The sequence below is a fragment of the Bos indicus genome, chromosome 5 (assembly GCF_029378745.1).
Source record: "Bos indicus isolate NIAB-ARS_2022 breed Sahiwal x Tharparkar chromosome 5, NIAB-ARS_B.indTharparkar_mat_pri_1.0, whole genome shotgun sequence".
Classification (NCBI taxonomy): Eukaryota; Metazoa; Chordata; class Mammalia; order Artiodactyla; family Bovidae; genus Bos; species Bos indicus.
Genome location: NC_091764.1, coordinates 43,657,484 through 43,670,208, shown reverse-complemented (window position 1 = coordinate 43,670,208; position 12,725 = coordinate 43,657,484). Strand labels below are relative to the sequence as shown.

Below are 12,725 nucleotides of genomic sequence, written 5' to 3'. Positions count from 1 at the left end.
AAGGCTGAAAATAAGTTAGTCTCAGTTTCTGGATCACCAGTTAAGGAGTTCATTTGGTAGCCATGAAGACTTTGTGAATAATAACAATAAGTCGTACAGTGTCTCCTTTCTTTACAGACAGAAAAAGGGAGGCGGCATGGCATTGAGAATAACAGCGCATATTCTGAAAGTGTTAGTTGCTTGGTTGTGTCTGACTCTCTGAGACCCCATTGACTATAGCCTATCAGGATCCTCAGTCTATGGAATTTCCAGGCCAGAAAACTGGAGTGAGTTGCCATTCACTCCTCCAGAGGATCTTCTCAACCCAGGGATAGAACCTGGGTCTCCTGCATTGCAGAAACATTCTTTCTGTCTGAGCCACCAGGGAAGCCCCACAGATTCTGAACCCAAGTGTTTTTGGGTCAAAGCCTGGCTCTGTAATTTATTAGCTGTGTGATCTTGAGTGAGAACTTAGCTCCCTGAGCCTCATTTTTCCCCATCTCTAAAATAGGGATGAGAACAGTACTTACCTTATAGGGACGTTGAGAATTATTGTGAGGTTCAATACATTAGTATACATAAAGCACTCAGAAGAGGGTGTGACACGTAAGTGCCATAAAAGTGTTCACCATTAGTATTTTCAAACCCACTCTTTCAGTGGTTCTCATACTTTGGCATATATCAGAGTCTTCCAGGGAGCTTGGTAAAATACCAATGTGTGCTGTTGCCGTGGGTGAAGTTGGAAAAACCTCAGAGTTTAAGTAAAAATCCACTGAGGACATGGAGAAGAAGGGCGAAAGGAAAGGAACTGATGCAGACACTTTTCATTATCCTGCTTCCTATAGATCCCCAGCCCCCACCTCAGTCTGAATGGAAACCTATTGAATCAGAATGTTTCAGGGCATTTAGATTTTTAACAAGCTCCATAGTAATCTTCACACAAACCTGAATTTGAGAACCATTAGACTGTTAATTAGATCTACCCAATAACTCTGTAAAGTAGGCAGGTATGATTTCATCCTTCCTATTTTATTGATGAAGAAATGAGGATCAATGACATTTCGATGACTTGTTCAGGGCTTGACTCCAAGTCTGACTCCAGGTCTTGGGTGATTTTCCTATATTAGGTCAAAGGATTTGGAACAAAACCATACAGATTTAAAACAATCTGGCATCTTTAGGGAGTAGGTTGGGAGGGAAGCTGCTATCCTGAAATTAATACTATTTAATTCTAATCAATTCAGTAAATTCCATTGAGTTCCTTCTGTGCACAGAGCACTAGCAGAGCATCCTCAGAACTATTCCAGTGAGGTATGGGAATGGTATAAACCATCTACTTCTCGGTATTCAGTGGTGGTGGTTTAGTCGCTAAGTTGTGTCTGACTCTTTGTGACCCCATGGACTGTAGCCCAACAGGCTAATCTGCCCATGGGATTTTTCAGGCAAGAATACTGGAGTGGGTTGCCATTTCCTTCTCCAGGGGAATCTTCCCCACCCAGGGATTGAACCTGGGTCTCCTGCATTGCAAGTGGATTCTTTAGTAACTGAGCTATTGGTATTCAGTGAAAGTGAAAGTCACTTAGTCTTGTCAGACTCTTTGTGACCCCATGGACTATACAGTCCTTGGAATTTTCCAGGCCAGACTACTGAAGTGGATAGCCTTTCCCTTCTCCAGGGGATCTTCCCAACCCAGGAATTGAAGCCAGGTCTCCCACATTGTAGGCGGATTCTTTACCAGCTGAGCCAAAAGGGAAGCCTATTGGTATTCAAAGTGGCTTCTTATTGCACCTCTGGACGAGTCAGTTATAATACATATATAAAATAGCCCTAAAGATTTGGGTAATTGTTAAAAAGGGTGCAGTTAATCCCACCCACAATGTTACACTGAAGAACATTTTCTCTATACAGATAATCTGCCCAAGAAATTCAAAGACCAATTTAAGCTTTTTCTTGTCTACTGCCATCCTTCAATTCCCTTCTTACCCTGGACCCCCAGGAGGAAGCAAACATAACACTTTCTATTGCATTAGCAGGAAAACTCATATTTAAAGAGTTTATATTTAACTGGGCAGAAAACCTCTCCTATCTCTAGTCAGATTCCTCACCAACTGCACAGCTGTCTATCCTAGTTCTGGCTCATTCCTCATGTGCAAGTTTTTAATGCCAATATGTACCCGTCCTAAAGGTTTATCTCATTCACTTCCTAGGGAGTGTAATTTACTTATTTTCATTTCCCCCTATAGTGTTACTCATCATAGTACTTAATGTATATTTGCTGAAGGGATAAGAATAAATAAGACATAGGCCCAGAACTGTTCTCAAAAATAGGTGGCAGAATCGGATACTAATATATATGATTTAAGGAGTAATTAATAGTATTTCATGCCACAAAAACCTTTCCTGCAATTTGTCATGCTGCCTGAAATTCTTCCATTGGGATTTATTCTATCATGTCTTGAAGGCATTTTGTTTTTCGCAAGTATCTTATTAAAAGAAATGGACCTCTGTCTTCTGACAGTATCTTGTCTGGCAGCTCCTCTTTTCTCATAGAACTTCAAGAATAAGCGCTAAATGAATGGCACAGACAATTGTCCTGCAGGGAAAAGAGAGCATGGCCTGGAGTGCCAAGGAAAGGGAGGGACTTGGCTTTGAAAGAATTTCCTTTTCAGAGAGGAGGAGGGAGAGATAGGCTGAAGGCAGCAGCAAAGATCCCCTGGGGAGTGAGCCTTCAGACATCCTTCTCAAAGTTGGTGTCACTGATTTGTCATTTCTCACTGCTGAATTTTTTATAGGTTTCTTTTTCAGGAAAAAAACAGTCATGTCCTAACTGGGTTTTCCAGAGCTTGGTTATAACCCTCATTGCTGTGATGGCATTTTGGTAAGAAAAACATCAGTGTTATTCTACGTCAAGCTCTTTTTCTCTTCCATCTTCCTTTTTCACACGTGAACTGGGGACTGACTTTCTATTTACTTTGAAGACTGAGAAGCCCTTTAAACCAGGTGTTGGTCTTTGATTTCGCTTAGAGATGACGGAGCCCTTTGTAAACTCATTCTTTGAAGGAAAAAAAAAAAGCACAGGCTTTCTGCTCCTAAATATGAAATGCTCTTTTTTTATAATCAACTGATTACTTTTTACTAGCTCGCTGTGGCTTTCATGTTTGTGTGTATGCAGGTATGTGTGTGCGTGTGTGTATATTGTTTAGTCCTCCCCTGCAAATAACTGTTGCAACATCTTTGCTCTCCTTTCCCATCTACTTGGAGGAAAAGAGTGAGTAAACAATCAGGTACAATCCACTCTCCCTTGGATACTTACGTTTATTAGGATTCTTCTGGATTTTATGCCAAAAGAGACCATGAGATTATCCCAAGATATGCAATATGATGAAATTCTAGCCAAATGTGCTAAGCAGTTAAAGCAAACAAATTCAGAAAGGACAAGATGGTTGCTAGGCAAGTACTGGATACCCTTGGTCTGCTATCCCTCCTCCACAGGAGGAAGAGTCGTGCTTTTGTGGGATGAGAGGTTTTTCTCAGGCCTTTGGTCTTCAGACCTGTGCTGCCGCTATGATGGCTTCTCAGCCTTTGAGCCCTGGTCATCTTGCCTGTATCTTCCCTGCCTTCTGGTTCCCTGTATGACTATTCACAGAGTAAAATGGGTATTTATCTATCCCTCCAAAATGCTGTGTTAGTGTGGGAAAGGACTAGCTGCTGGGCCGTGTACCAGATGAGACAATTATCCTCAGAGGCTGAGTAAGCGATGGGCCCGAAGATGCTTCCGGTTCCTTGAAGTAAGGCAACTTCTTAGTTATAGGAGACATTGTTGGTCTCTCTGTACCCTTCTCTCCCCTCAGCATTTTGACTTTTCCCCTGCTACTGCCCGCTGTGGGAAGCATCCCCAAGTATTTGACACCACTACATAGAATTTCCATAGAAGCTGGTATACTTCTTCTCTCTCCTAAATGAACTTGTCTTCTGCTAGGATTCTCAGTTCAGGACAGAGTGAGCACTTTGACCTTTCACAGACATGCTTAACATTCTCTAGAGACACAGGTTCCCATGAAAGCCAAATGCAAAGCTTATAGGAAGTCTAATTTTGACATGAAGAGACTGCTTTTTAAATGTGCTCATCAGATCTTATGAATTCCAATGTTGTCGACCTCCAAGACCAGAAATAGGTGGTAATAGGCTTATTGTCTTGTTTCCAGCCTGTGGTGTACCCGAGAGGGGTCAAAACCCTAAAGAAAGAAGCAGATGTCTATTTTTGGTGTATGATTCTAGAAGCTGCCCAGGCCATGCATTGACGCAGATAGCAGATGGATCAGAAAACATATTTAAGGATTAATAGTAGGGAGATAGAGAATGGGGAATGTGGGAGAACAAAGTCAGGGAGACTGGACCACAGCAAATAGTTGCCACGGCAACACAACAGATTCTGTCTGAAGGCATCTTTGGGGCTCAGCATGGCTTTTACCAAGCAGCCCTGTGCCCGCTGGGTAGTAACCAGCTGCTTCTGAGAAAACTCTGGGAATTCTTTCTTTATGAGCTGAATTCAAATGGGGGGTACATTTCTTTGTAGGTATTTAATGATGGTAAACCAACTACCTTTGATGGGGAACAAAATAATGAGGAGTTGAGTCTAGGGAACCAGATGTGACATCGAGCCGGCAGGAGGTCAAGTGAGGTCCCCCTGTGTCAGGCCCCCACACAGTGGGATAGTAGAGTTCTACAGACACCCACCCCCAGAGAGGAGGATGCTGAGTGTTGGGATGTGTGAGTGGTATTAGGAATAGCTTCCCAAAGCTCAGGACCTTTGAGGAAAGCCTCCACTTGGATGTATAAGTTCCGATCATTGTGGGGAGCGATACACTCATTATTCTGAAGTCACGTAAAGTGGAAATGGATACTTTATGGCACTGCTTTTCCTTCCTCTGTCCAATTTGATGCACTGAGCTCTCAAAAGACAGGCTGCAGGAAGACGTCAGGAGCGGCCAAAAGGATTGGTACCTACTGCTGACTAAATCTGTGTGGCCTTTCATCTCCCTGCACCACCACACGGCTGCCTCCACTAGGGGATGTGAACTTTACTGTGACTTTTTCCTGCAAGGAGCAGAGGGCTTCCTCCAGTGCTTTACACACTTCCTCTTGTAATCTTCCGCTAGTGACAGACACTTCTGAGACAGCTTGCCAGGGTCAGGGGGCTGCTTGTGGAAAAATGCATCAGCTCCACCTACCCCAGGAGCCTCTGAGCTCCAGGAAGACTGGGAGATCGTTCTTATCAGGGCAAAGAAGCAGAACTGTGCTGGTTTCCATGCCCGCCCCCTGCTCGCTCATCTGTATGGTCTGGGAGGGGACATCTCTGGCAGCTGGTTATGTGAGATTTATCTGGAATCAAATCAGCCACATAACTCTTTCTTTTGTTATTTTTTTAAACAGTGGCTTGACGATAGTCTCCCTTTACATACTTAGCTTAAAAGATCAAGACCGATGTACCCCAAGTGCCCCTTCCAGGTAAGAGTTCCCATCTTGTTTTCTTTTGGGGAGGACTCTTGAAGGCCTCTTTTGTTAATTATTTTGTTCTCTTCCTCCAGCAACCTCACAAGCTCTCAGGAGCCAGCTCTGCCCTCCACAGCTTCCCCCTCAGGTAAGATCTCTCCATCAGCCACCTTCAAACCCAGCCTGGGGTTCATGTGAATTGTCAACAGAAGAACCAGCCTTTCAGGTTAACCTTGTCACTTCCCTCCCCTCTGCCTGATGCTTTGCAGCACCTAATACAACCCTGGCAACCACATTGCCTTCCTTCCAAGTACCTGAGATCACTTTCTGTGAGATCCTGCCATGTCAGCAGACTTATTGCTGCCCCATCTGGGGAACAAGAAGAGGCCTCTCAAGCCCCATGCAAAGACAGTTGGAGGAGCAGGAGCCGCATCAGGGGCCATGGGCAGGTAAAGAATGACCAAAGGGTAACAACTAGTGCTTTGAACCTGAGGGGTTTGTTCCCCTTCCCAGTGTTTACTTGGTTAGTCTGTTAATGAGTCTAGATAATGGTTCCACTCCTCTGTTAGGTGTGGCAAAATCTTTAAAAACACAAATGCACAAACTTGCAAGCATTTCAGTTCAGTTCAGTTGCTCCATTGTGTCCGACTCTTTGTTGACCCCATTGACTGCAGCACGTCAGGCCTCCCTGTCCATCACCAACTTCTGGAGTTCATTCAGATTCATGTCCATTGAGTCTGTGATGTCATCCAACCATCTCACCCTCTGTCTTCCCCTTCTCCTCCTGCCTTCAATCTTTCCCAGCATCAGGGTCTTTTCTAAGGAGTCAGTTCTTTGAATCAGGTGGCCAAAGTATTGGAGTTTCAGCTTCAGCATCAGTTCTTCCAATGAATATTCAGGACTGATTTCCTTTAGGATGGACTGGTTGGATCTCCTTGCAGTCCAAGGGACTCTCAAGAGTCTTCTCCAACACCACAGTTCAGAAGCATCAATTCTTCAGCACTCAGCTTTCTTTCATGTCAAATGATTACATTTACAGTGTTGAATTCCCAAAATATTGAATTGTTGGTGAATTCACGTGAAAGGGTCTCATTTGTTCTTTGCCAAACAAGAGAGTAACAGTAGCACAAGTGGAGTCATCATGTACAGATGGGTAGACTTTTTGGCCCACTTAGAACTTAAAAAGTGATACAGCATCTGGGCTGTCTATCCAAACCAAGTGTGGCAGGAAGTAAATGGCTTTGAAGATTCTAATGAGTTCAGGGTAAGCTTTAAGTTCATGAAAAAAAGCTTTCACTTTCAGATTATCTTCTTGGGACATAGACAAACACACATGCACATACATATGCATGCACGCGTGCGTGTACACACACACACACACACACACACATACATACTGGTGCTCTTTTAGTATCAGAATGTTCATGTTAAAAAAGCTGAGAATTCCCTGGTGGTCCAGTAGTTATGACTCCACGCTTCCACTGCAGGGGGCACAGGTTCAGTCCCTGATCTGGGAATTAAGATTCCACATGCCACAAGAGCAAAAAAAAAAATATGGAAACTTGATTAAGGACAAAATTATCTCTGAAAGATCAAGTACTGCACTTCTAAATGTATACTAAGTTATTTTTTTTTCAGAAATTTCCTTCTGTTTACACACATATTAGCAAGTGTCTAAAATAATAATGTGTGCATCGTTCAGTCATGTCTGACCCTTTGTAACCGCATGGACTGTAGCCCACCAGACTCCTCTGTCCATGGGATTCTCCAGGCTAAAATACCAGAGTGGGTAGCCATTCCCTCCTCCAGGGGATCTTCCTGACCCAGGGATTGACCCAAGTCTCCTGCATTGTGGGGATTCTTTACTCACTGGGCCACCAGGGAAGCCCAGTATAATAATGATGATTATGCTAATAGTAACAATACATACATATCAGTGTGCCATCAATTAGAATGCTGTGGTAACAACTCCCAAATCACAATGCTTAATGTGACAACAATTTATTTGACTCTATATATCAAATGTGGATCAAAAGAAGGATCGTGTACATCATGCTGTTCAGGACTCAGCTGATGAAGCTCCTTCTCAGTACATATTTCCAGAATCTCTACAGAGGTGGTAAAAGAACAGGGCAAATTGTGCATTGGCTGTTAGGGCTTCCACTACGTCACTCCTGCTTACATGTTATTTGCCAAAGCAAGTGACATTGGTTATGTCTAATTTAAAAACAGCTGGTGAAGTGCAGACCTACACATGCCTGGAAGAAGATGAACCAGAATATTTTTGAATAGCCCAAATTATGAATGACGTTATTATGGTCAATGGTTGAAGTTCGGAGGCAAACTCTATTATTTTATATTTGAAGCTTGAATAAATAGCTTCTACAAACCATTGTTATCACCATCATCAGTAACACCATATTATGAAGTATTACTACTGTAGGCCAGGCACCATCATAAGTAGTCCACATGACTAAGTTGTTTAGTTCTTGAAAGCTGGAAAGATAGGCAGCTTTATGATCTTTTTTCTTTTTCTTTATTGGCAAAGTAATGTCTCTGCTTTTTATTTATTTATATTTTTTCCTTTTTTAAAAATGTATTTTATTTTTTAATTTTTATTTATTTATTTTACATTACAATATTGTATTGGTTTTGCCATACATCAACATGAATCCACCACAGGTGTACACGTGTTCCCAATCCTGAACCCCCCTCCCACCTCCCTCCCCATACCATGCCTCTGGGTCATCCCAGTGCACCAGCCCCAAGCTTCCTGTATCCTGCATTGAACCTGGACTGGTGATTCGTTTCATATATGATATTATACATGTTTCAATGCCATTCTCCCAAATCATCCCCCACTCCCTCTCCCACAGAGTCCAAAAGACTGTTCTATACATCTGTGTCTCTTTTGCTGTCTCGCATACAGGGTTATCGTTACCATCTTTCTAAATTCCATATATATGTGTTAGTATACTGTATTGGTGTTTTTCTTTCTGGCTTACTTCACTCTGTATAATCGGCTCCATTTATGATCTTTTTTTCCCCAGTGAGGAAGCTAAGACACAGAGAGTTTTCCCCAAAGCTACAGGAAGCAATGTTTACACTGTTTCTCTCATGAAAGCAATTTTTGATTGAACTTGGAAACAGATGCATCACTACAGAATGAAGATAAAAGTTCATTTTAAAGAAAGAAATTAATTTCAGTCATCACATCCTCAATGGTTTTAAATATGGAAAAATCCATTACTGTCATAAAAATCCCCCAGAACCTTCATCTCTTGTTTAGAGCACATGGAAGCTTGTGGCTGGTCAGTTTTCCCTTACCGTGGGAATCCACCTTGGGGACACTTGGTGTCCTTTTCTGAGAGCAGTGCTCAGATGAGACCATCTCACTCATGTGAGGTGGATAATCATGGATCCTGAACAGGAAGAGGTTGGACACTGGCCCCATCTTCACTTCCAAAAAGTTTTTTGACTTTTGTGCAAATTCACTCCTATAGCCACCATCTCTTCCCATCAAGGGGAGATTGGGAAGAGCAGACCTTATCAAACCAAATGAAGATTTGCTGCTCTCTGCTCTGGGACTATGAATGTTCTTATGTTTCCATAATGAACTGAAACACTGGGGAGACTCCTGGAGAGAGAAGATCTGCCCCAAGCGTCTGGCTGTGTCCTCTTAGACACAGCAGTCAACTTCTCTGGCTAAGAATGGAGTTGAAGGTCTGCTTTATCAGGCTCTCTGACACACTGGGCAGTTGTTTCCTCTTCTCTCTTTCCACTTGAAAAAAATGGAAAGGATTGAAATGTTCTGTTTACTATCACCTTCAGGAAACTTGAAAACTCTGGGGGATTTAGAGTTATAGAAGGTCACAGAGCAGCTACTCCAGTGGTGCCCTGGTTTTTTGACCCTGAGATTATGAATCCATTATGCTTTTACAATTATTTGACTGAAAAAGTATTAATACATAGAGGGAGAATGTAACTATAAGTTTAGTTAAGCTTTCAAATGAATTGCTTTTGTTAATCTAACAACAACATTTGAAAAATGGTATATATCTACGGGAGAGATGTTACTTTTTAAGTTCACAACCAACACCACAGACCCGTTTGTGTAGTCATCTGGGTTCCAAAGTCCCCAGGCCAGGAGGATCTCTGATTTGTACCAGCTTATCCGTTTTACTGCTGATGGAACAGAAGCTTAGCACTTTGCTTAAGATTCTGCAGTGAATCACAGGTAAAGTTGAAATTGAAATCTAGGTGCCCATCCCCACCATTCAACCTTTATTTATTTGGGCTTGTGTGTGCATCTACCTGAGATCAACTCTAGAAGATGCAGAAAGTGTCTATTCTGTGGTCCTAGAAAGCAGTTTCAGTACCCTAAGTCTCCTCCCCTTTGCCTATAGCCATTTTTTTTAAAAAATTAGGGAAATACAGCTAATTAGGTCTTCCCTAGTGGCTCAGATGGTAAAGAATCTACCTGCAATGCCAGAGACACAGGAGACATGGGTTTGATCCCTGGGTCGGGAATAGCCCCTGGAGAAGGGAATGGCCCCCCACTCCAGTATTCTTGCCTGGAGAATCCCTTGGACAGAGAAATCTGGTGGGCTATAGTCCATGGGATCGCAAAGAGCTGAACACGACTGAGCGACTAACACTACTACTACTGCAGTGGATTTTCAAGATTGTGTTAGTTTCAGGTGTACAGCAAAATGATTTAGATATATATATATATGTAATTTCCAGATTCTTTTCCATTATGTTGTTATAAGATATTGAGTATAGCTTTCTGTGCTATATAGCAGGTCCTTGTTGGTTATCTGTTTTATAGATAGTAATGTGTGTATTTTAATCCCAGTCTCCTAATTTATCTCTTCTCCCCTTTCCTGCTTTTTGCCCTTTGGTAACTCTAAGTTTGTTTTCTTTGTCTGTGAGTCTCTTTCATGAGTAAGTTCATTGGTGCCATATTTTAGATTCCACATTTAAGTGGTATCATATGGTATTTGTCTTTCTGGCTTATTTCACTTAGTATGATCCTCTCTAGGTCATCCATGTTGCTGCAAATGTCATTATTTTATTCTTATTATGGCTGAGTAGTATCCCATTATGTGTCTATAGCCATTGAGATGTCGTTCCCACTTCAGGATATTTCTGGGGGTCTGAAGAAAGGCATTTTCCCCCCTGCTGATGTTCCATCTCCTCACTCTGTCCAGAGCACCATGTAACACCAGAGTTTCTAAATCCAACAGAGGAGAAAGTCAGGCAAATATTCGTTTCAACAGGTGTTTCTGGGGCATTTAGACCAACTACAAATTTACAAATACATTTTTCAATTAAAAAAATGTAGAATAACCCTCAGTAGGATGTGGAGTAATATCTCATAGTTCACCAAGCCTCATAACACACTTATGAGCCTCCTTTCTGAAGAGTAAGAATACTAGTAAAATAAACAAAGGGAAATTGACATTTTTATAATATGTTGAGCTCAAGCCATTATTCTTCCTTTGGGCCTGAGTTGATTGCTTAAAGTGTCTTTCAGAAAGGTTATATCCCCTCTTCCCATACCTAATAAAAGGTTTGAGTAAAACTAACAAGTGGAAAGCAGGTACTTCAAAATATTCAACTTATATTCTGAGGAACTGAGTATGATGGAGTAGATTTTAATCTATGGAACTAATAAATATTTAAATAGGCAACAAAATAAGATATTGAAAAGTTAAACACCTATGGGAAAATGCACCAACAGAATTATGCAGGTTTTAGGAGATTTGGTAAAGTTTTTTAAAATCTCACACAGCAAGAAACATCTGTAAGTCATGCTTACTTTGATTTGGAGACCAGATCTGAGAAGAGCCAGTGGCTGAAAGAAAATGTTTCCCTGAGTTAAAGGACTCAGTCATGAGTTGGTTGGGCTTATTGACTTTTTCTTGGCCTGAGTCTATTTCAACCAGGGAAGAGAAAGGCATCCAAGTTGCTGTACTGGGACTAAGCCATCAGTACAGTTTTACAAGTATGCAGTATACACATTCTACCACGACAGGGTATGCTTTGGTTGGACACCAGCTTAAATCTCTCTTCTCCAGAAGTTTCTAATTTAGCTTATGGGGAGATCTCATCTGCTGATTGTGAAATATATCTCCAACTTTACAATGAAAACCATTGGGAATGTATGTTAAGTTTATAGGGAATGTTGCTAGAAGGCTCTTATAAAATGAGAGCTACTCCTGTATGACTATAGGAGAATTTACGGTTTTCCAATAGCCAGCCCTTCAGAATTGAACAGTCTTGCCTCCGAAAAGTGACAAAGTAGAGGTGTTTTATAGGAGACTTAAAACTTCTTATTTCCAATCCTGCTTTGGAAAAGCCATTTTCATAATTCTAAGCTGCAAGCTCAACTTCACCTTTTTATTACCGTTAAAAAATACCTTATCCCTTCAGAAACTAAATCCTATCCTAGGGTTCTATGTCTCCAGGAATGTGGAAACACGCTTCTGTGAAAATAAGGCAACTCTGTAGTTCAGCTACCAGACTTTATAAATGAGCTGTTTTCCTGCAAATTCAGCAGGAAAATAGAACAAAAGGTAAGGAAAAAAACAGGATAGATAAGTCTGGTTTTCCCTTCTCTTTATGCCTCATTTGCCTTGTAAATTAGCCTTCTATGGAAGTAATCATAAACAAAACTCATAGCAGGAAAAGTGCTTGAAAATTATTATTTGAAGAGCTGGAATCCAGGTAATCTTGAGGCTTTTTAGACAGCACATATATTTAAAAGGGAAATAAATATTCAATTTTCTAGAAAATCAGTATATATTAAGGTCCATTTCTTCTTAAAGAGAAGTATCACACTGGGGAAGAGTCTCAGCAAACTGGCCTTGCCTTCCAGTCGTCTCACTCCCACTTGCTAATGAGATGAAAAAGTCCAGCTTCCTCATCTACCCCCAGCATCCCTCTGCACTCAGCCCCTAGGGGTTCCTCCTTTGAGTGTGGAAGAGAAAACATTTCTCTAGAAGATACATGGTTGGCTTTCTCTTCTCTCTTCCTCCCTCTTTCTTGACATCCCTCCTTCTATCCTTCCACAAATATGTATTGAGCACCACAGATGAGACTGGCATTGTTGAATGTGGGAATACAATAGTGAATGAGAGGCAGTGTTCCAAAAGCTCACAGTTGGGTGACTGGATAAGTAAACCAGCCCTTCCACTTCATGTAAGAAGTACTAACCAGGACAGACAGAGACACTCAGGAATACACAC

General features: G+C 41.6%; 1 protein-coding gene across 1 annotated transcript in view; it reads left to right on the top strand.

Annotated features, from left to right (window-relative positions):
* Positions 1 to 12,725, top strand: part of MYRFL (myelin regulatory factor like) — a 126,028-nt gene that overhangs the window by 103,436 nt on the left and 9,867 nt on the right. Inside the window, exons 16-19 of the mRNA XM_019960812.2 lie at positions 2,772 to 2,857; positions 5,413 to 5,487; positions 5,568 to 5,620; positions 5,742 to 5,921. Of these exons, the coding sequence (XP_019816371.2) occupies positions 2,772 to 2,857; positions 5,413 to 5,487; positions 5,568 to 5,620; positions 5,742 to 5,921 (394 nt within the window). The remainder of the gene's footprint in view (positions 1 to 2,771; positions 2,858 to 5,412; positions 5,488 to 5,567; positions 5,621 to 5,741; positions 5,922 to 12,725) is intronic.